This window comes from Microtus pennsylvanicus, chromosome 11, assembly GCF_037038515.1.
Source record: "Microtus pennsylvanicus isolate mMicPen1 chromosome 11, mMicPen1.hap1, whole genome shotgun sequence".
Lineage (NCBI taxonomy): Eukaryota > Metazoa > Chordata > Mammalia > Rodentia > Cricetidae > Microtus > Microtus pennsylvanicus.
The window spans coordinates 12,927,405-12,950,723 of NC_134589.1; the positions used below are offsets into that span (position 1 = coordinate 12,927,405).

At 53.1% G+C, this 23,319-nt stretch overlaps 1 protein-coding gene across 4 annotated transcripts in view; it reads right to left on the bottom strand.

The window, feature by feature from the left end:
* Positions 1-14,897, bottom strand: part of Axin2 (axin 2) — a 29,380-nt gene extending 14,483 nt beyond the window's left edge. Inside the window, exons 1-3 of one of the 4 annotated variants that reach the window (XM_075990279.1) lie at positions 14,714-14,897; positions 11,181-12,124; positions 3,526-3,666 (exon numbers count right to left, since the gene is read on the bottom strand). In XM_075990279.1, coding sequence (XP_075846394.1) covers positions 3,526-3,666; positions 11,181-11,995 — 956 coding nt within the window. In that variant the 5' untranslated portion in view covers positions 11,996-12,124; positions 14,714-14,897. Of the gene's footprint in view, positions 1-3,525; positions 3,667-11,180; positions 12,125-13,272; positions 13,538-13,722; positions 13,866-14,071; positions 14,202-14,713 lie in introns of those variants that run through there. The other 3 variants (XM_075990278.1, XM_075990280.1, XM_075990281.1) reach the window with 3 other exon arrangements.
* Between the last annotated feature and the right edge of the window lie 8,422 nt (positions 14,898-23,319).

Below are 23,319 nucleotides of genomic sequence, written 5' to 3' on the forward strand. Positions count from 1 at the left end.
CTTGTTCAAGCACATTTCAAAGGGGCCTGCTACCCTCTTATCCCCCCTAAGCTCCCCGAGACGAACAATGAGCTGAAAGCGGTTCAGCTTTGCTTTTCATCCCCTCTCCCCAACACACACACACACACACACACACACACACACACACACACACACACAATTTCTCACATGGTGCTCTCATCTACACGAGACCCACAGTTGGCAGAGCTCTGGAGAGGGGGTCTAATCCCAGCCCTGGGAATCCCCGGGTGACTGCCCAACACAGGGTAGATGCACACACCCATGGCTGGCTGGCCAGAGAGTGCTTCACACTGCCCGGAGCTTTTAGCTTAAGCCAAGTCTGTCCAAGCAGGAGACTGGGGATCACTCCACTCCAGGTGGGGGGGGGCACCCTATGCTTGGCAGCGGATGATAGCCGGACACCCACAGGAGCCTCTAAGTATGAGCAAGTCCTATAAGTAGGCTCTTGTTCCTGGACACCCCTCCATCCCCCACCAAGATAATTCCCAGGAGCCCTTGGGGGAAGTCAATGCCAGATGCCCCTTTAGTCTGTCCAACCATGCTTGTGGGCATATGTGTGACGAGGAATCCAGTGGAATGACCACTTGGCCGGGAGGCTCTGAACCCCCAAACTCTAAGTCTCGCAGGGACCATTTCTTGGCGTTTTGGTTTCCTCAATATCTAGCCACCACAAGACACCGTTACATGGCCCACAGACTATACCGCCAGGAACCTGAAGGAAAACCGCCAAGGGATGAGTTGCTGGCCCCTAAGTGGCCCTTATTGGCCCTGTGCTTCCTAGAGTCTATGCCTGGCAACTCAAGTATGGTGGCACCTAACTTTGGTGCCAGCACTTGGGAGACGGAGGCAGATGGACCAGATATCTATAAGCATCTCTGGCTACAGAATGAATGCAAGACTAGCCTAGGCTATGTGAGGACCAGCCTGGGCTATGCGAGACCCTTTCATATAATAAATGAGGATTCAGGAGAGTTATGAGCAGTAGTAAACAAAAAGAAAAACTCAAAGAAGCTCAAAGGCAACTGGTCCCAATAACATCTCATCTCATGGTGAACACAGAAGATGCATGTGGCGGGGCAGCCGCCATGTCTGCCTGGGTCTGAGTTCTGCCTCTGCCATAGCTAGGGACATATGAGGCTACTTCCTTCTTTTTATGGCAGTCACCAGTCACTGCCTACCTTGCTGATTGGGTCCTGTGAGGACAAATAGAAACACACGCATGGGGCCACACCCAAGTTATCTCATCCTGAACCTAGAATAACACCTCCGTGATGGGGACTGAAACTCAGCCAAGCGCCAGGACGCAAGCCAAAAATAGTCTCTAAGAAACCTAAACAGAAGCCTCACAGAAGTCTTCCGAAAAGGGCACCGGACTTCAGAGATTCACTCAATGCCTCCATTCAGAAGCGGCTTGCTCTTATTTCACATGCAGCAATGAGGTTCCTACACATTCCATGACTACTGTGCTCTGAAGGAATAAAGCTTCTGAGATACCAAGCCCAGGCTTGAGACCCAAACAAGACAGCAGGGACAACCAGAGAGAAACAACCAGCTATATGATGGGGCAGGAGACAGGAGGACAGAAGTTCCACACAACCTCACATCCCACAACCTACAACACACCTTGGTTATTAATATTCTGGACTATCAAGAAACAAACTAGGGTCAGATATATATGCCTCTAATCTCAGTACTTGGGAGGCAGAGTGCTGTGAGTTTGGGGCCGGCCTGGGCTACATAGTTGAGATTCAGTCACAACAAAACAAAACACAAAACCAAAACCAAACAAAACAAAAAACAACTAGGTCTATTAAGGAATAATGTGAGTTTTTGGGGGGGTTCTTTGAGGGTGGCACTGGGCACACATGTAGTATGCATATAGACATTCAGGTAAAACACTCAACTACATAAAATAAGTAAGAATGATTTCCACCCCACTTCCCTGTTAAAGAGCAGTTAAAGAGCTCAGCCAATCATGAAAATGGAACCAGTTCTCTGAAACCTTTCATTCTTGGTGGATAAAGGATGTGCGCCCCACCCTCACTAATGCCAAAATGATATTCTCGGTTTTTGTGGTGTTTTCATCCCCCAAGACAGGGTTTCTCTGTGTAACTTTGGAGCCTGTCCTGGAAGTCACTCTGTAGACTAGGCTGACCTCGAACTCACAGTAATCTGTCTACATTTCCTTCTACCTCTGCTGGGATTAAAGGCCTGTGCCACCAATGCCTGGATATGATGGGTCTTTCCTTAAACTTTTACTTTTTCCCTGAAGAATATCTGTCACTTTGGGGCAACATAATAAAAACTTCCAGGAGGAGTTTTTTAAAAAAAACAAAAAACAAAAAAACAGGCAGCAGAGTCCCAAACTAACCTCTGCCATTCTCTTTCCAAATAGTCCTGCACAGCCTGCCAGGCTACAGGACAGCGGCCAACAGAAGCCAGACTGTTTCAAACATGAGAAGAATAGACGGTTGGTTTTAAGAGGCTAACAGGAATAAAGTCTAAGAGAGCATCCCAGAACCTACCACTGCTAGCTTAATGGGCTGTCTTTCAAGACCATTCCCTCAGCAGGAGAAACCCTAACTCTAAAAATGCTTGCCGGAAGAAAGCCTCGAAAGGCCTTCCTGAAATGCTGATTCTCAACTGGGTGCTGGGTGAGAAAAGTTTTGGGTGGTTCTCACCCATACCTGACTTCTATCAAACCCCAAAGGATGGCAGAAAACTGGGCCTCTAGGCTTCAACTACATCCACACCCCACTATGAGACTCACGGAGAGTTGACGCTGGCCATCTAGAGATCCCCGACTTCACTTCAAATGACCCAACACTCAAAGCACGACCTTACCTGACAGTCGACTGACCTTATCGACTACTTCAATGACTTGGATTGCTTTAGAAAATATCTGTCAAAGTCATCTGCTGGCCAAAGATCTGAGACCAGACAGGACTATGGAGAATCCTACCTAGGGTCCCCGGCATCTGGCACAGACTCAGGACTCCACCAACATTAAGGCCTGAGTGATGCCCACTGAACCATATGCATGTTGGCAGATAGCACGTGCTGGCCTTTCAGAAAGGCCTGGCTTTCTGTTCCTTGTCTTTTTCTCAAAGAGCAAGGGTGAAAGGAAAACCATTCTAGAAAGGTTCCACGTTCCACCTGCTGGATCCATAGCAGGTGGACTTGGTTTCGGGACCAGTCAAGTGATTCTCCCATAAGCACAACCAGGAGATGGTTTTTAAACTTAAGAAGTCCACAGACACTCATCTTACCCTCCCACCATACACTCTGGCTTCTTTCTATGACGACACCATCCCAGCTTCCCTTTCTAGGCCCTCACTGAACCCTACCTAGACCACGATGCCACTCTCCCTCACCAGCCACATGCCCGCCATATTCCCACCCCGGAAGACCAATGTCCACTTGTGGCTCCACAAACCTGGGACCCCCATCCCTCAGGGTACCACACCGCCAGTCCCACGTGGAGAAGGGAGACAGGATACTCACACGCTACTGTCTGTCATGGACATGGAATCATCAGTCAAGGCGTCGCTGGAGATCTCGCTGTCGTTAGCGCTGGTGGCTGGTGCGAAGACATAGCCGGAACCTACGTGATAAGGATTAACGGGGTCGTTTCTCTTGAAGGACCTACGGGGAAAGTACAAGAGCGTGGTCACTATTGCCCACCAGAAACCCAGGTCGCATCAGGTGACCCCAGAATGATACAGTGCACAGTTCCCCATCTGGTCCATGTCACCTTGTCGCTCAGGTCCAGCTGCAAGCCTGGGCAGATGGCCACAAAGAGAAGACTGGTCGTCACTGACTCCCCTTGGAGGGAAGGACGCTGGGTTCCCCAAACCTTAGAAGATGAGGGGCCACCACAGCAGTGCTGCAGCGCCTGCCAGGGAATGAATGTTACCGACTCCTAGGACTGGATTCTAGGACTGAGACAGGGTAAGAGCTAACTAAAAGCAGCCGCTAGACAGGTGTCTTTTTTCTCCTGGTCTCTACATCCAAGCCTGAGGGAAGAAGCCAATTCCCAGACCAAGAACTTGTGAGGTCCTAACTCCGGTGTCTGAGGTCTGCCGGCCTACTCCAGAGAGACTAACATCTACGAGTCAGGGGTGGCCTTCCCACTTTGACCTAGGTCTACATTAGCCAGGCAGATGGGACAGATAATGTCTAGGTGGCCCACACAGTGCCTGCAGCGCCCTTCCCCCCACCATGGCTGTCCTTCCCTTAGGGCTGGCTAAGGCGCCAGGACTGAAATGAGCAGCTGTGTCAAAGGCAGACCCAGGCCCCTCCTCCAAGGGTCTCCAGCCCCTTTGTCTTAGTGGCCTGTAGGTCCCCCATTCTGGGCTTCAGAACAACCAGTGAGCCTGTCTCCTGCTGGGCTGCATTCCACTTGGGTCATCAGCCAAGGACTTTTGTGAGGGGGAGGGGACACAGGTCAGCGGGCTGCAGGAAGGATCCCTTCCAGGGGTCAGTCTGCCTGAAGTTGCAGGAGGCTTCATTTACCAAGCCCCTGGCATAGTCCTCCTGGGGCTCAGCTGGCAAGAGACAGGAGTGGAGGGGAAAGGCTCCGAGAGGAGCCCCACTCCACCAGCCCACAGCAGCTGCTCTGTAAAGATAGCCGTGAGGCTGGCAGCGGACAGGGACTAAGGAAAGGTCATGAGCAGCCATCTGCTCTTGTTCGCCGAGTTCCTGTCCTTGCACTATGTCGCTGGGCTCTGGTCTTCTGGTACCCAGGTTCTGGTCAGGACACATCACCATAACGTAAGGGGTTGTCATCAGGGAGGTATGTGGGTGCTACTGAACACCTACCAAATCACAAGCATTATCTTAGGCAGAAGGCATGGGGTGCTGTGCCCATTTTCTGGAGAAGGCCATTAGTGGTCCCCAGCACACAGTCACCACGCTGTAGAGCTGAACCTGGTGGGTGTGGCAAGGGTGCGCCTTGCTATCAGTCTCTTTCTGCCTCCTATCACAAGCCACTTTAGAAAGTTCTAGAATTGGAGGCAGGACATGATGGAGAGGTTTCTAGCAAGGCTGGCTGGGAAGGACCCCCTAAGACGGAGGGAACCAGGCGTATCACATCACACGAGCAGGAATCTGAGAAGTCTCAAGACGCTTAGGAGAATACAGTGGACAGGAGAGACTGCAGAAAGCCTTCTTCTGACTAAGAGAGTGGACTCTAGCGAGCTAGGCTACTGAGACTGGTACAAGGTGTAAGGCCAGGGTCTACCCTCACAGGGCAGAGAGCGGACGGGAGTCTGGGGCACAGCACTATGCACGGTAGTTACTAGCAGCACAGACTAAAAGGACTGCGAGGAGGGGCAAGCGCAGACACGGGCCCAGGGGGGATGGACCTGTTGTCCACTCTGGTGACAGTGGAGCTGGGAAAGAATGTGGGAGGAAGCCCCACTGTTAGAGTTCATCCCTGAGGGGGTGAGAGAGCTAAGCATCAAGACTGGAGACTGTGCTTCTGTGCCTCCGTGCCAGTCTGGATGCATCCCTCAGAAACAGAAATGCCAAGAAGTGCACACCGGGAGTGCTGCGTGCAAACCGGCTGTACGCTTTTGACAAGTGACTCCAAACCCGCCCTTGGCCACTGGCCCTGCCCTGTCGCTGAGGGCAGATCTATTGTCTCTCAATGCTTTTTAATGAGAACTTTTGACTGCTAAACCATCCTTGCCTGTTCTTCATCTATATGTGCTCCATTTGGGGTTCCCAGGCAACCAAGGTGGCAGGGACTGAGACCATAGGGAGGCAGAAAAGACTGAGGGGTGACCAGTTGTTCTAGCATCCTGGCCAACGGGGGTCTGACTAGAAAAGAAAGGCTCTCTGCTCACCAGCGCCTCTAGAGGCCGAACCAGGGGCAATAGGACACACAAATCAGAATGAAGATGAGGCCAATAGAGATCACCGGGTGGGAGGGGACAGAGATAGACCAAAACTTTATTTATTTATTTATTTATTTAATTTTATTTTATTTTGGTTTTTAGAGACAGGGTTTCTCTGCGGCTTTGGAGCCTGTCCTGGAACTAGCTCTTGTAGACCAGGCTGGTCTCGAACTCACAGAGATCCGCCTGCCTCTGCCTCCCGAGTGCTGGGTAGACCAAAACTTTAAAACAGACTAGGAGTCCCCTACTATAATGGGCCAGCTGCCTCAGAGAAGACTGTCAAGGTAACCACTCCTGTCCCCTCCTGTTCTTGGGAGGTCTGGACAGTCTGTACACTCACGATAGGAGAAGGCAGAGACCTGGAGTTGGCTTGGCTTTGCTGATGAACTACAGGACCAACACACAGCCCCCCTAGGTGTGGGGCACGCCGTGAAAAACGAGCAATTCAAACATGGCCACCTGCACCACAGCCTCTAAAGGCCTGGGCAAGGGCACTGAAATCGGGGGGGGGGGGGGGTGTTAACCCCAGAAACATTACCAGGACCCAACTGCCAGCAAAAGCAGAGAGACCTGTGTTCCTGAAACCTCTTCTACTTTCTCCTGTAGTCTTTAGCATGGACTCACAGCTGAAACCTATCCTGAGCCCCAGACTGTGTGGTCTGTGGAGGAACAACCCATCTGCACATGTGTATCCCCAACACCAAAAGTGGGGGGTTGGGGGTGGGGGCTGGGCAGGAGCTCCAAACTTGGCTGAGCCTCCTTCAAAGACCTACATCCATCAAATGGGTTGCTGAAAAGGTTCTGAAGAGGCATGGCGCAGGATCAAAACAGCCAAGGCGGCCTGAAATAGCATTCAAACACCTTCCCTCCCCTCGGTCTTGCTATCTTGGTGGTATTAACACATCAGCTATGTTTTAGATCTAAGACTTATACTTTAGCCTCCACGGGGAGAAAATGACTCAATAGAAATTCCTTCCTCACCACTGCAACAAAAAAGGATACCCAAGTCAAACGGGTGTGTGCGCACGTGTGTGTGTGCCCATGCTCCTTTTGCACATGGCTCCCAAAATAAACTTAATCTCCCTCCAGTTCCAAAATAGAGGGCTGCTGTGTGATCAGCAATTAAAACTGGAATCCGCTGCTCTTGAACTCAACTGACTGCAATCGAGCACTCGGACTTCCCTACAGTCATAACCCGGCGGCAGCAGGGTGGAGAGACACAGAAACTCAGGTTTTAAGTGCTCAGAACTTTCTCCAAAGTGCCATGTAATTTTAAGAAAATAGATCAGAGCTGTCTTCTTGTGATTGCTTAAAGGGGGGGGGGGGGGACTGGAGCGTGCTACCTTAATTGCACCCAGATGAGGACTGTACTCCTAACTGGGCAGGAACTTTGCACTCCTGGGGAGTGTGCAGGCTTGGGGTACGTTCTGTGTGAGGGGTGCACCCATGGGCCACTCTGCCATTGAGCAAACATGGGGCTTTCCGCTAACAAGTAGCACAGCCTCCTGGGTCCTTGAGGGAATGAAGTGTCTACCTCTTATCTCTAGATGTTGGGGCCACTTCTGTTCCTCTAGAGAATCCTATCCGAGGACCTCTTTCTGGGGCCCCTCTCCCAACAGGACAACAAAAGGAACCGATTTTGAAGCTGAGCTTGGGACTTTGCATGAGCCTCTGACATTTTACTGTAAGGTCAATACCCTCCCTTCAACTAGCATTTTGGAAGGCGAGATCAAGGGATGGCTGGCCAGTAAGGGTTCAGCATCTTCTGTAAGCAGTTTGACAAGTGTTATCTTCGCCAGCTGTGGTCACTAGCATTCTGTCCTCTAATTTCTGACCAATGCTCCCGGCATATCTTTCCTATGGCATCACTTTCTTTGATAATTGAAGCCAAACTTGATTCCAATGGCTTCTCACAAAAATGGGCCTCATCAGCGAGTTCTTGCAGAGAACAGGAAGCGTTTGCAGCCAGCACAGGGCCATCTGCCGGGCCCCTAGGATTTTAAGCCAGACCAGAGAAGAGGGCCCAAGGAGAGGCAGATGAACCCCTGCCCAGAGTCAGGGCAGAAAAGGATCTTTCTGTATGCCCAACACTGTATCCTCCCTCTTAAAATAAGTGTGGACCTAGCGCCTGAGATCACAGCCCCTGGCTCCACACACCTCCGCACTGGGCGGGGGAGGGGGAGTGTTGTTTGTGTGAGGGGTTAGGACACACGCTCCCACCACCAGGTCACTTATGCCCTTGGTTATTTATAGAGACCATCAAAAGTCCAAGCATCCCACTCAACCAACCACGCACAAACCAGAGCCCTTCCCTCCGAGGCTAATTTCTGCTCTTCCGTCTCAACTATTTATATTAAACCCGACACCACATCGGTAAAGGCTACAAACCAGTCCTTAGGAACCAGGCTCCTCTGAGTGCCCACATAAACACAGGGCTTGGAAGACTAGCCGGTGCCTTGGGCACCCAGCGGCCCGGAGGACTCCCAGCAGTGGAGGCAGACAGGCCCTCTGCAGGTACCAGCTGCTTCAGCCCCTTTACCGGGTCACTTCCTCAGCCCATCCCCTAAGCCAGGCAGGATGGGGGAGCTGATGAGGAAGGGAGGCTCAACTCTGACAGTGAGGCCCGGTTGGTCTCTGGGTTCCAAGAACAGGCTGAGAGGCAGACTTGAAAAGGTTCAAAGAGCAGAGGATGTTGAGGCACGGGGAGAGGAGCGCCTCTAAAATATTACAGTGAAAAACGGGCTGAAGCCCCAGAGTTGCTATTTAAAAAGGCTATGTGTTGACTCTGCTGCCCTTCCCAGAGAGCCACTCATTACGGCTCATTATACTAATTATAACACTTAACATCTTTTCAAAATGCTTCCCTTCACAAAAGGCTTTCAAGTTTATTATTTTGATCCTAAAAACAACTTTAGAACATAGACAGGAGAGACACTGCCCACCGATCTTACAGACGGGAACATGAGGTTTACAAAGTTTCAAACCAAGGAAGGCCATTGGCCCGGGGCTGGAACTCGTCTTTCAGAGACACTGTACACATAGTAGGAAACCTTGTGTGTTAAAAAGAAGTAAGGCCATCTGGGTGTGTCTTAGATTATCTTTTAGGATGCCCTTGTTAAGACGTGTGGCCTTTGGCTGGGCGGTGGCGGTGGCACACGCCTTTAACCCCAGCACTCGGGAGGCAGAGACAGGTGGATCTCTGTGAGTTCGGGGCCAGCCTGGTCCACAGAGCGAGTTCCAGGACAGGCTCTAAAGCTACAGACAAACCCTGTCTCGGAACACCCCCCCCCCCCCCGCCTCCCCAAAAGACATACTGGCTTTGTGGAAATGCTGGTAAAACGTTTCATTCCAACTTAGCATTGGGAGAAAATCCACTTGCTCTGGTGTGGAGGCTCAAGGAGTCCCCGAAGAGCTGTGCTGTACATATCAATGACATGCACAGTCCCCAGCCTGGAAGACAGGGCTCCGGAATCTCAAGTGCTTTGCAAACTTAACACTGGTTATATCCTAAATGAAGCCTCTGGGAAGAGGCAAGCCATCGCTTCGCCTAGGCCGCCCACCCACAAGGAGAAGCCAAAGCAGAGAGTCTTGCCTGAAGAGCGTTTTCTTACTGCCAGCCTCCCAAACCACACTGTGCTATTCACAAAGGTGACACTCTGGGGCTGACACAGAAGACCCACTGTCAAAAGGCCGCTGGAGAGGCAGCCTTACCACAGGCCTTAAGGAGTCTCATCGCTGCCTGCCAAAGCTGGAGGGTAAGGAGGCCAAGAGCAAAGTTTACCTACATGTCCTTGCAATGGAGCAGGGCAACAGATGCAGGTGCCTGGGTGCAACCAGCTACAGCGGCCCCAACAGCTTCATGCCAACAGCCTAGCTTGCCACAAGCTCAGGGCCACTGCAACAACCCCCTCCTGAGAGCCTACACTTGCCTGCAAAATCAAGCCAGTTCCCTTTAGGTGTAGACCAGATAGTCTGAAAAGTGTTAAATTCACTCCCAAAGCTGCAAGAGCGCCCTCTGGTGGCTGGAGAGCAGGCCCTCCCCCTTCTTATAAGCAGTCAAAATCCAAGAGAGTTCCTACCTACAACAAGCAGGACTAACTAATGGAACCCAAGTGCTCCAGGGCTGCAATTAGGGGCATACCCCCTCCAGCTGGGGGACAATGGAGACCACGCCCTACAAAGATAGCAAGAAAACAGGCGTCCCGAGTACCTGACACAGAGGCGGAATAAAGCCCGGCCCCCTCGGAAAGCAATCCAGAATCAGCCCACCTCTTGCCCTGCACATCAGAAGCACAAGCCTAGAATTACAAGGTGCATTCTCTTTTGGGCTCTCTGGAGAGGCGAAGGGACAGAAAAAGTCATTCCTACAGGAGGTCTGAAGTTGCCTGCAAAGGCCAAGAATCTTGAGACTTGGCCAATCTATAATGGTCTGTTTGTCTTTGAAGTATTGAAAAAGAGAAAGTGCTCCGGAGGGGCTGGTCCTCCCACACTTCCCTATCTGCACTAAACAACAAGCCATCAACAGAGGTCTGACCCTGGGGCTCCAAAACATTTAAAGCTGCATGAATGGCCCAGCAGACTCTAAGGCAAAGGCTTGCGTGAGGAAGTCACAGGGCTTTCCCCAAGTTAGTTAGAAGTCTTCCTTGCTGGGAAATACCTAATTCTACAAAGGGAACCACCAACTAGGTGGCTAGGCCAATCGCTAGCTCTTATCTTAACAGAAAAGTTCAAAAGATCCCACTTACCCCTTCGCGGGTACACACGTTATTTCCTGTGTCTCCACAACCCCGCTGCCCCGCCCCCAGACAGTGATTCTACTTTGATGACCAGCGGTCAGATGACCCCTCCCCAAACTGGCGCTCGGTGGGTCTACTGACTCACCGGCATCAAAAGTTACTATATTCGTATTTTCTTTCTCTTTTCCTCTCTTTCCCTCCCAGTAGTCCGGGATAATAAGTAACCACCTTAATAAATACTGCTTTCCACTGTTTGAAGTTAGCACTGGAAGGCTACAGGTACTCAGCTGTGCGTACATTGCCCCCCCCCCCCCACACACACACAAAACACGAGATCAAAGGGTTTCTACTAGCCAGAAGTCCTAGCTCTCAACCAACCCTTACCAGCTTCCAAAGCCTATCCACCCGCCCACCTACCTTAACTGAAAACATTTGCAAAGCTCATCCTCCAAGCCCTGGCCCCACCGCCCTACCCTACCCCGCCCCGCCCCGCCCCGCCCCGCCCCCCAGCCAAAAGCCTTACCTGAATGCATTCTCAACCGTTTCCGTGGACCGCACGCTCGCTGTGGCCCGCAGAGTTTTGCTGGACAAGCCAACCACAGTGGGCGAAAGTTTGCACTTCAAGTCGGCACAAGTCCACTCCTCTTCTTCGTTCAAGGTGGGGAGGTAGCCGCACAGGACCTTAAGGCTCCCCAGTCCCCCATTGCTCATGTAAGCTGTGTTCTCTCCCCCACTCCTCACATATTCGAGGTATATGTCCGAGGTCAAAAACATCTGGTAGGCATTTTCCTCCATCACAGCCTGGACCTCAGTCTGTGCCTGGTCAAACATGACGGAGTCGATCTGTTGCTTCTTGATGCCATCCCGGATGTAGGTCTTGGTGGCAGGTTTCAGCTGCTTGGAGACAATGCTGTTGTTTTCAATGTACCTCTTATAGATTGCTTTGGCTACTCGCAGAGTTTTGGTATCCTTCAAGTTCATCTGCCTGAATCCATTGCAGGCAAACCAGAAGTCCAGGGTATCCACACATTTCTCCCTCTCCAGGAAAGTCCGGAAGAGGTAAGCACCATCCTGGTCGCCCAACAAGGAGTGCAAGGACTTGGTCCACCTGGTCAGAGGGGAATCAGGGGAGGCCCGCCCCTCGGGCTCCCCCAGCCCATCTTCATTCCGCCTAGCATTAGAGGTGACAGGCATAGGTTTGGTGGATTGGCCCTTGCCCACACTGGGCTGGCACGGTGGGGTCTCCCCTTCTTCTCCCGGAACCGGGGGCCTCGGAGCATCCTCACGGAAGCTGCTGCTGGGATCTGGAAGGAGAGTCACTAACACAGCACTACTCATGGTGAGGAAAAGCCTCTCACTGAGTTTAGGTTTTGTTTTTTTTTTCCTCCTCCTCTTTCTTCTTCCAGTTCCTCTCAGCAACCGGCTTGGTCTCTCTCAAGTCAGCAGGGGCTCATCTGAGCCTCCTCTCTGGAAAGAAAAGGAAGGGAGGGGGAGGTGGGAGAGAGAAAAGGGTATTGATCTAATCAAAACCAGATCTACCCAACATCAAAGCAAGAAAGTAAACAGGCTTTTCAACTCCTCAAATTCAAATCAAGCAACCCAGCTATCCGCGAAGGGCTCATCTCAAGTATCCGACACAGCTTTTTCAAAGGCGAAATCTGAGCTCCCCACACACTTTTTTTCCGGGGAGGGGTGAAGAATGAGAGGGGAAGGTGAGGCAGAAGCAGAGGGATGCGGGAGGTGTAAAACACAACCTTCCCCACAACCGCGGGTCCCAGAGACACTCAGGGTAGCCCAGCTGGACCCCCTCCCACAACCCGGCTGAGTGCAGGTGAAACCAATTTCTGTAAAACTTCCCCACTCTGTTCTGCATAGATAACTCAAGCTCTCAAAGTGCCCTTCCCCGGCATCTGGTTCCCATTCCCCCCACCACCTCCTCCCTCTGCGCTCCCTCGTCCCACTTCTTACAGAAGATCCTCGCCCGAAAAAAAAAAGAAAAAAAAAAGCCCGCCCAGCATCGGCGGAAAGGGGCTCAGGGACTCCTGAATTCAGCACGCACCCCCAGATTCCTGATGAAAATGTTGCCTGTACTTAAGACTCTCCACCAAGAACGTGGTTCAGTCTACACCCCTTGTCTTCTACGCTTCCCCAAAGCAGAAACCAGTTCACTATGTAAGAGGCTTTGATCTTCAAACTTTGAAAGAGAAAAGAGAAACCTCGAGACCCGCCGCCCCCGGCTCCCCCAATCCACCTCCTGGAGCCACGAACCCAACAAAACCGGATCAGAAGGCGTCTCACGCTACTACAGCCAGTGCCAAGAATCCCAAACTCCACTGATCCCAAGCCATTCTTTCTCCAAAAGAAAAGAAGTCTTATCTAACCAATAAACAAGCTGCTCTCTCTAGCCAGTGAAGGATCAAACTAGGAAGGGCAGGGGCGGGCTGGGGAACCGGGAGGAACGCCGGGCCAGCTGCTCGAGACCCCGGGCCTGGGTGGATGCACCCCGCCCCAGTTCTAGACCTCCAGCCGCCAGGCTGAGCACAAACCCGCGAAGTGGCGGGGCCGCGGGTAGCGCCGGGCACCCGGGCGCAGAGGAGGTGGTGAGACGCCGTTACCTGGAAGATGAAGGCCGCCAAGGCCGGGCTCTCATCTCCTCTGAGTCCCTCCGGTCCCGTCCCTCCCCGGCCCAACTGCAAACGAACGCCTCCAGTGTCCCGGTGCGTAGTTCACCAGGAGCGAGGCCGGGGACCAGAGAGCCCGGATAGGGGGTCACTCCCAGGCGTCAAGCCTCGCAGAGGTTCCCGTAGAAAAGGCACGGAAAACAGCCGCCTAGTCCAGAAATGGCGACGCGCGGAGCCTCGGCCTCTCCGCAAAAGGGGCGGCGAGGAGGAACGCGGGGGGCGCGAGCGCCCCGGACTCCGGCCGGTCCAGCGCTCAGACTGAGCCTCCACCAGCGCTCTGGGCACCTAAGCGCGGACCCGCGGTTGGGAGGGGGAGACGAGAGAGGAAAGAAGTGGGAGGGGGCGGGGAGGGCAAGAGGGGGCGCCGCTACCCTTTCATCCCACCTTCCAAAGGCACTCGCGTGCAGACGCACACCCCGACTCATCCACACCCACGGCGACTCGACCCCCGAGGGCGAGATGCCCGTCTCCGCCTCAGACCCCGACGCCACTTGGAGAAGTCTCCCTGACCGGCCCCCCGACACCCCGGGCCCCGCGTTGGGGAGGGGGACTCCGACGCATCGTGCGCTGAGCCGCCCGGCCAAACCCCCCGGAGCGCTGGGCGCCGAGCCCGCAGCTTCCCCTCCGCGCCGGCCCGGAGCGCGCCCCGAAATAGCCGGCTTGCCAACTTCAAAGCGCCGCCCCGCACATCAAAGCGCGCGGGCCGCCCGACCGCCGCGGCCTCCGCACTCACCATTGATCCGCTGGCGCACTCCTTGTCGAGACCTCGCAGGCGCCGCGGGCAGGGCCCCGGCCCGGGTCCCCCGCTGGACTCGCAGAGGCAGCCCCGGGCCCCCCCCGGACCCGCCCGGGCAAGGGGAACATGGGGAATCTCGCGGAGGCGGAGGAGGGGGTGCGCAGAAAACAACGATCCCGAGGCGAGAGCAAGCTCCGCACCGGGGAGGGGAGCGTGCGCCCCGCTGCCCCTTTTATGCAAAAGATCCGAGTGGGCCTCCGCCCCCGCCGCGGCCGCCCCTCGGCCCCTCCGGCCCCCGCCCGGCCGGCTTTCAACCCAGGTCCTGTTTCCAGCAGTCACTAGGCGCACCAAATGTCCTCCGGGCGCTTCCAACAAAAACTGCGCTGTGGATTTAACTGTGCACTTCAAAGGCGCGAGCCGAGCGCACGGTCCTGGAAGGGAGGTACGCGAGCCGCACCCGGGCCAGCCCAGCACGCTCCTGCACCCCTCTGGGGGCCATGCAGCCCGCACACCCCTTTGCTACCCACGACTTGCACCCTCCTGCCCCCTTCCGTGGCCCCGTACCCCGCTGCCAGCCGCCCCCAGCCGCCCCGAGCTTTCTTGCAAGCAGCTGCTCCGGGACAGAACCTCCGACCCCACCTTTTACAGCTGAGCTCTCCGTTGGGGAGGCGGGCGCCTTGGCCTCCGGGTGGCCCCGGAATCCATCGCGATCGGGGGCTTATTTTTAATTTCCCCGTTCTTGGGCCGTTACTGAGTTGCCAGGACCTTATCAAAGCACAGCCGGCTCCAGCCGACTCCCCCGGGCCGGGCTCAGGGAGCCAGTGATCCCGCCGCGCCAATCACAGCGGCGCTCGGCCGGCCCGCGCCGCCCTCCTTAAAGGGACAGCGCGAGCCCGCTCTGCCCCGCCCCGCCCCGGCCCCCGTCGCACACTCCGCTCCCGCGTTAACCCTTCCACAGTCCTTGTCCGCCCCCCGCCGGCTCCCGGCGGCCCCGGGGCTCTCTCGGCCAGAGTTCTGATTTCATCTTTCAAGTTCTCCGGCCTCTTTGCTCATGCCTCCTCCCCCTGCCTGCCCTGGAGCTCTCAAGCTATGGAATGCCAGTTCCTTGTACCTCTCTGGCCATCGCAAGAACTGCAAGCAAGCAGAGCGTGCCCACCCCCCATCATCAAATACTTTCCTACCTTTATTCAAGTTTCCCTGGAAATTTGGATTGGGAGGGCCTTCTGGAAGGAATTGTAGCCCTAGGATCCGCTGGCCAAGTGTCTTAGGGCATACTCTGGCTGGGACCCATAAGGCATGGCACATGTTTGCGTGTGTGTGCGCGCGTGCGTTTGTCTGTATGTGTGTGTGTGTGTGTGTGTGCGCGCGCGCGCGCGCGTGCCCTCTTGTGTTCCAGCATCTGAGTTAATATAGGAACAGTTTGCGGTCGTGTTTGTGTGAAGGTGGGGAGACCTGCTTTGTAGTCGGGGAACACCCATCAGTTTCCCAGTTTGCAACCTTGCATGGCAGTCAGAGCCTTCCTTGTACACACATTGACTTCTCAACAAATTCGTGCCCAATATGCTCTTCCAAAAGGGCTGCCACCATCCCATATGTTACATATTAAACGGCCGTGGAGTGCCTCCCCCACACACATGCAATGTTAAAGTATAAAAATTCACCCCATTGTCACCTTTGGATTCCTTCCCATCTTCTCCCCAAAATGTTTATAAGGCAGAGCCCTTAAAAATATGTCATAAGTCCAGAGCATTTATTTACGTATCTATTGTAGAATGCTTCCTCATGGGTGAACTAATGATCTTTTCATCCTATGGGGGGAAATAGAGGTGAGGATGTAGCCTGGTATAGCTATTACCTTGAATGCACACAACTCTGGAAGCCCTGGGTTCCACCCCTGCCCCCTCCCACCCCACACCAAGTAAACCAGAGTTGATGACAACTGGCTGTCACCCCAAAGATAGAACCAACAGAATGAGAATCCCAAGACCAACATAGTAAATTTGAAGCCAGCCTGGGCTATTTAAGACTCTGTCTCAAAACAACAGCGCTAACAAAGTAACAACAACAAAACCCACAGAAAGGTAATGCAAAAAGAGGAAAGAGGCGAAAGCCAGGGCCCTGGCCCTACCCTGCTGTGCAGGGGTTTTGCTTGCAAACCACTCATTTTGTCTGTCCTGTTAACTTCAAAATGAATGAAGGATAATCACTCGGCTTTGGGAACTTTGAAATAGGTGAGAAACCTGACTGTCTAAAGGGAAAGAGTAAGTGCCACCCAGATTCTACTGGAGAAGAACTGGGGCTGTGGCAAGGGACAAAAGAACCCCCAGGGCTCAAGCCTCCAAAGTCAACAGCCTAGAAATGAGGGGGCCCTCCTCTGTGTCCATGGTCGATACGCCCAGCTTGCCCTGCCACCAGGAGCCCACCTGTAGAGAGCCAACAGTCCAGGCTGTGAAATGTGGTCCTTCCCAGAAAGACCAGAGAAAGCATGTTCCCATGATGCATCTGGGCACTGAGATAACTACTAGGTATGGGGAAACTGGGTGGCTGGAAAGTCTGTCTGCCTTCCAGAATCCTGCCGGGTCCATCGCTCCTGACTGCCCTTGGCTGCTGGCCCTGAAATGGTATATGGAACCCTAGACCCACTTCTAGGAAAATACACCTCCTCAATCAACCCCAGCAAAACTGTGCCTCGTGGGGGTCCTGCGCCACAGAGGTGTTGTTCCTGAAGCAGCAAGGTAGAGAGAAGCCCTGACTACCATAGGCGCAGCTACAGTGCAAACAGCCAGGGGTATTCATGTATGTCACACACACATACACACACACACACAAAATCTGGGGGTGGGGGAGAGGACATAAGAAAAGTCAAGCCATCCCAAATCAAAATAAACAAGGTTCAGAAAAGAGGAGACTTTCAGGAAGGAAGTGGAAACTGGGCCTTCCTGGGTGGTTTTCCTTGCCCTCCTGGTTGTCTCCACTGACCCCTCACTGCCCCTCAGCCATTCACAGTCATTGCAGGCTGCCTTTAAACCAGAGAGTGCTCCTGCTCCTTCTTTAGCCCAGTGCAGCCTGGGGAGTCCCTTGTGGCTTGGATCTTCTCAGGAACAACCCCTGTAAGAGCTGGGCTTCCACAGCAGGTGTTGGGGTCACCTCAGGCCAACCGCTCCCCATCTCTGCTGGCTCACCCCTGCCTGGTCCCCTTCCTCCCCCAACTTCATGTTCAGGGGAACACTTTACATCTAGCAGGAGGCTGGGGGATTCCTGAGAAGCCGGAAGCCCTCTCTAGCATTGGGTCTCCGACTACTTGTTGATATAAGTGGAGGAGCATCCGAAAGCCTTCGTTTATTCCCAACCTTTCTCAAGATAGCAGTTTGCCATTTTCCTCCTCTCCCTGGCAGCAGCATTATCATGTGACTTGTTGTAATCCTGCATGGTTGCCTGGAAACTGGAAAGCAAGGTGATGGGTTTCTGCACATGCTCACTCGCCCTCCGGCCTTTAAAGTGCAGCTGTACAGAGGATAGACAGTACCCTCTGCCAAGGGGAGACAAGTTTAATAAAGCAGAGAGGGGTCCTTTTCTGGAATTCAGTCATGGGCTGACATCCTAGAATACCGGAACACAAGGCTAAAGGCTCCATGGGAGGCATCTGGCCAGATCTCAGAGCCAGGCAGTTTCCACAAAAAACACTGTGGAGGGGAAGTCACGCCAGCTGGGACTTCAGAGTTGCTGAGACCCAGGATATTTCTCTAAGATTCAGGAATTCTGGCTTTTTCTTCTTGGGGGAAAAATAGCACCCTAAGCAATGTTCCTTTGTTGAGAGGGAGAAGAGGGAGATGTGGCTAACTATTGCTGAGACTGAAGGTCACCGACCACTGTGGGTGTCATTTATTGTTCATCTAGACAGCATGTCTGCCTGCACACTGCCATGCTTCCTGCCATGACGATCATGGACTAAACCTCTGAAACTGCAAGCGAGCCCAGAGAAGGGTTTCCCTTGGTAAGAGTTGCAGTGGTCATGGTGTCTCTTCACAGCAATAGAAACCCTAAAACAAGATGTTTTCCCAAAAGACAGTCTGAAATCCCTCCAAAGCACAGTTCATTCAGTTCCTTGACCCTGGGAGCTCAACTCTTTCAGCCTCCCCTGGATAACTCCCAGTCTTTCATGGAAGCAGTCATGTCCATGGGCATCTTGGTACTTGGACTCAACTTCCTGTCACTCTTCCTAAGTAAGTGCCTCTTCATGCAGAAGAGAAAATACGGATGCCGAGGGCTTTGAAGTCACACGGGAAGGTGAGGTTGCTCTGAGGAAGCTGGAGAAGTTTGTCATTGGTACGTTAGGTTGAAAACGATGGAATACTTTAAAACTCCCCAATTCTAATCGAATTGATTAGGAAAGGCCTTCGCAGTATACTATCAGCTACAAACTGCTGGGTGTTCTCAGCAGCTTCTTGATCATGGCTTTAGAGCCTGGCTTTTTTTCAGTTGACCTGAACTTGTAAGCAGGAGTCAATGGTATCAAAAACCAAGCAGGAAAAGGGCTGGAGAGATGGCTCGGCATTTAAGAGCCCATGTTGCTCTTGCAGAAGAGGCAAATTCAATTCCCACCATCCATGTAAAGTGAATTGCAAATGCCTGCAGCTCCAACTCTAGGTGATCTGAACCCTTCCTCTAGCCTTTGTTTGCTTCCCCTGACCCTGAGACAGGGTTTCTCTGTGTAGCCCTGGCTGTCCTGAAACTCTTTGTAGACTAGGCTGGTCTTGAACTCAGATCTGCCCACCTCTGCCTCCTAAGTACTGGGGCTAAAGGTATGTGTCACCACACCTAGCCCCATTTGCTAAGTAAAAAACAAAAACAAACATCAACAACAACAACAACAAAACGGCTCCTGGAAAGTGGAAAAATAAGCTGAGCTTGAAATCATTTCCTCTCTTTCTTCCTTGTTTCTTGATTCTCTGTGAACATTGCAGCATGCTGGGGTGCTGGAGGATTTGTCGTCGTGGAAGTATTGACTGCTCTACAGAATTCCAGCCTGCTCTAGAACCTTCTAGATGTTGTTCCATGTTTCAGAGACTTCTCTACATCAGACCCCCAAGTGTTCTGCCTTTTACATAACCTGCCAGAGCTGCAGCTGTGCCCCCGCCCCTAGTCTGACTAACTTTGGGGGACCCATTACAGTCTCTCTCACAAGCAAACCATTTCCAAGCTGGTTAAAAAAAAAATCTGGCTGAGTATGATGGCACAGGTGTCAGGAAGCAAAACAGGGGCATCTCTGTGAGTTCAAGGCCAGCCGGTGTACCCAGCAGTCCCAGCTAGTGAGATTGTCTTTAAAAAAAAAAAGAAAGAAAAGAAAAACCCCTGATTGTGAAGCCATGGAGCCTACAGGACAGCAGCTCTGTCCTTGGTTCTTCCTCCCTTAGCTGAGAATCCCTCATCTTCCTTTCATGGGTGGAGGATGCTCTGTCCCTTGGGCTTCTTCTCCAGGGAATTCCTTGAACTGTATGGAGCCCAGGGTCTCCTAAGGTTGTAACTCCAGCCTCTTTTGCAGTCTTGGGTCATCATGGTCACATTTCGCTAAGCCAGCCACAGGTCCCTCCCATTTAAGCATGCTTAAAACACGTTAGGCTCTGTGTGTAGTTTAGCTAGCGGAGTGCTCGCCTAGCCCTCAGGAGACCTGGGTTCAGTACTTCACACTGCATATCCCCTCTGTGGCAGCACAACAAAGAACATCAAACCCAAAGCCACTGTACCACGGTGTCCCTCATGGGGTTGGGGTTGGGGGACAGGCATCTTTCTGGAAGGCAATGGTTTCACCATCCTCCTGCTGTCTACCTTACAAACGTGGTCCAAGTTTTGGCCTGTCTTTCTCCTTGGAACGCTCCGTTCATTCTCCCAATGCTGTTGACCCTAAGGATGTTGTTACATCCTAAGAACTCTGGCGTCGTCCTTCTTCCCAAGCCCACAGCCGCTCCACAGCTCTCAACATTCCAGCATGGGCAGCAACAGCCTTTAATGGCTCTCCACACCGCCATCCCAGTGCACACCCACAACCCAAAGCCGCCCTGGTCAGTTCTTGGTTTCCAATCCTCCCCTGACCCTCCACAGACTTTCCATAAGGGCTAGACCTGAGCATGGCTCATCAGATGGCCTTTCTGCGCAACCTCCAGCTTCCTTCTGTTGTTTACCCATCCTCACCCCATACAACCCCACATGGTGGCTCTATCCCCCTCCGCCCTTGTGCGGGATCCTCTGGGTGACCGCTACTCTCTACTCTCCAGCTTCTCCGCTCATGTCCTGGGCTGGCTCCCGTGGGCGTGGAGTGGCTCCTGCCCTCTAAACTCCTGCAACACTTGGGCCCTGTACTTTTCTGTATTTATCTACTCAGTCTGGGCCCCTCTCAAGTCAGGAACCAACTGTGCTTTATGAACGTGGAGTCTTAGTTGGGTGCCTAGAATATGGTTCAGGGAACGGCAGAGGTAGATTGTGGGCAAAAGTGTGTGTGTGCCCGCCAAAGCCAAGCCTTTAGTGGGTCTCCTTAGGATCCACCCTGGGTTGTTTCTAAGATCCCTACTTAGCATCCAAGCCCTGTGCAGGTCCCACCCCTTGACCACAGGTGGAACTGATTGGCAGCCTTCTGATAAGGTGATGGGGTGTCCCATCTGAGATTAGCTTTTAAAAGGTTGTGATGACAATCTCACTGTATAGACTTGACTAGCCTAGAACTCTGTGTGGATCAGACCTGGCATAAAACTCACAGAAATTCACCCAATGCTGCCTCCTGAATGCTGGGATTAAAAGTAGCAGCAGCCTGCGAGCGTGCGCGTGCACACACACACACACACACACACACACGCACACACACACACACCCCGACTGTGTCTTGCTCAAAACTAACTTCTGTCTGCAATGTTTTCACTGGGATTATGAAACAGCTCTCACACCAACCAGGTGAGAGATCTGGAAGCCAGTCCCCAGCTAAATCTTGCAAAGGCCCCGAGGGCCCAGGGCCTAGTTTACCTGCAAAGTCACAGGAAACTCTGAGCATGCAGGCCAAACCCAGATTCTGAAGCCACAGATTAAGACCCATCCCTCAGGGAGGGGAGCAGCAAACTCAGATCCCTCAGATAACACTTTTGCCCTGTCAGCTCCTCTTGCAAGGCACACTGGGGGCGTAAACCCTTCTTGTCCTTCATTAGATAAGAACACACCGGGGATGGGAAGGGGGGGCCCGCGGCGTGAACTGGCCACAATTAGAGCACGTTTGAAGCTCTTCAAAGGCTTCTGGACCTTTATAAAAATATATCAAAACTCTCCAAAGAGATTATGAGAAGAAAACCGAGTCATTATGAGATTGTACTGATTACAGAGCGGGCGGGATCACACTCAAATGCCACCTTTGCCCACATTGCTTCCCCAGCTGCACTAAATGAAGAGGTAGGATTTACTGTTTCAGAAGGTGGATAATATTGGCCAGCTACTCTTGACAGATTACAAGGAAGGAAACCGATCTCACTGGAGGGGTGCTAGACCCGAACAAAAGATGCCGAGGAGAGTAGCTCTGATTTAAATGCAGTGTTAAAACTAGGGCTGGAGGGTGGGAGCGGCTAGTGCCTGGAATGATGATCTTGGGGAAGGCGCTTCCGAATGCCAGTCAAATACCGGAGGAGCAGGGAGTGGCCCGAGGAAGTCTTGATGATTTTTTTAGAGGAGAAAGTTCTCTGAGACTGTGTCCTCTGAATGGAGAAACGGTTCCAAGATCACTGGGGTTGAAGATACTGGTTTTCTCAGCAGAAACATTGTTAGCTTCACAAACAAAATCAAAGGTATGCACTGAGCCCATCCTCCTGGACTTCCTCGGAAAAATACTTCACAGATAACTTTAGGGCATTAAAAAAAAAGATAGACTAATTATTGAAACTGTAAAACCCTGCTCAACGAGTCGTCTCAGCATTAAAGAGACGTTGGGGGGGGGGGGAATTAAGTGGCATAAACAAGTGTGCCCAGCTTTTCAGGAAAGGAGTTCTGGAATCTGACCTCGGAGGAAGGTGAGGTAGGAACGAAGCTTAGCTGGGGCTACCGTCCTGTCCCCAGGGCAAACTCTTGCTGCACACCTCGAAATTGACTGCCCAGTGCGCTTCCTCTACCTAGCTTGGTAAAACCCGGAATCCTCGGTTTAGGTCACAGCTCAGAAGATGATCAGGGTCTGTGAGTCAGAAAACACAGTCACAGGGGGGCCCGGGGGTGTGGCGAGAAAGTTCCCTCCCTGTGGGCGTGTCTGGTCCAGGGTGGGATCAGAGTTGGCAAGGCCTTTCCTGAGGCCGAGAGGTGAGAGGCCCAAGTGTCAGACGGCTGCCTGCCCAGGAGGTGGGGGAGGGGCGGGCCGGTGTCCAGGTGGTGGATACTTGGAGGGCACCCTGGGGACACCTCCAGCTGCTCAATCGCTTCTAGAGGTCAAGACCGAGGAAGACGCTCGCCAGTAAAGCCCCACCACCCGGTGGGGGGGAGTGTGAACTGGGTGGGATGTCGGAGGTCTTTAGTCCATTTCCGCTTTCGCTGGAGGCCACCCACTTGGTGTAGGTCGTGCACCTGCTTCACCCAAACTGGCCTCATCTTTCACTGACTTGACCCTCCCTACCCCTCGACTCTTGCTCTTTTCTATCCTAACAAAAACAGGCTTCCTGCCTACTCCCTTCCCCCCACCCATGCCTAGGGGGATCCCCTCCTCTGAACGTGCAGGTGTGAAGAAGTCGGCCTTAAACCCCAGGTGGAGGATCTGCACATTCCTGAGATGGTAGCTCTACCAGAGGCCTGGTCATTTCCCAGGGAGCCTGTGGGGCTGGGAGCAAAGAGGATGCGGTCTGATGTTATGGGTGCCAGGCCTGCCCATGGTGAAGGGTAGAGCCCTGCCCTCTGCAGCCCGCCACGTGGGCGAGGGTCAGAGTGGGGAGGAGGGTACCAATAACCCGGCGATCAAATTTGGGGTGTAGGTGTGTGTGTGTGTGTGTGTGTGTGTGTGTGTGTGTGTGTGTGTGTGTGCGCGCGCGCGCGTGCGTGCTCGTGCGTGCGTGCGCGCGCACATGCAAAAGAAGGGTTGGTGTGAACTAGGAGGGCACCAATATGGTCTTGAGACGCTAAGGAGAGGCCATAGGGACCAGGTCAGAGGAAGTACTGCCCTGTCCAGAATCCCATAGAAACTGAGAGAGGCAAGCTGGGCCACACTGGCCCAGGAAGGTTTAGAGAATGAACCCAGG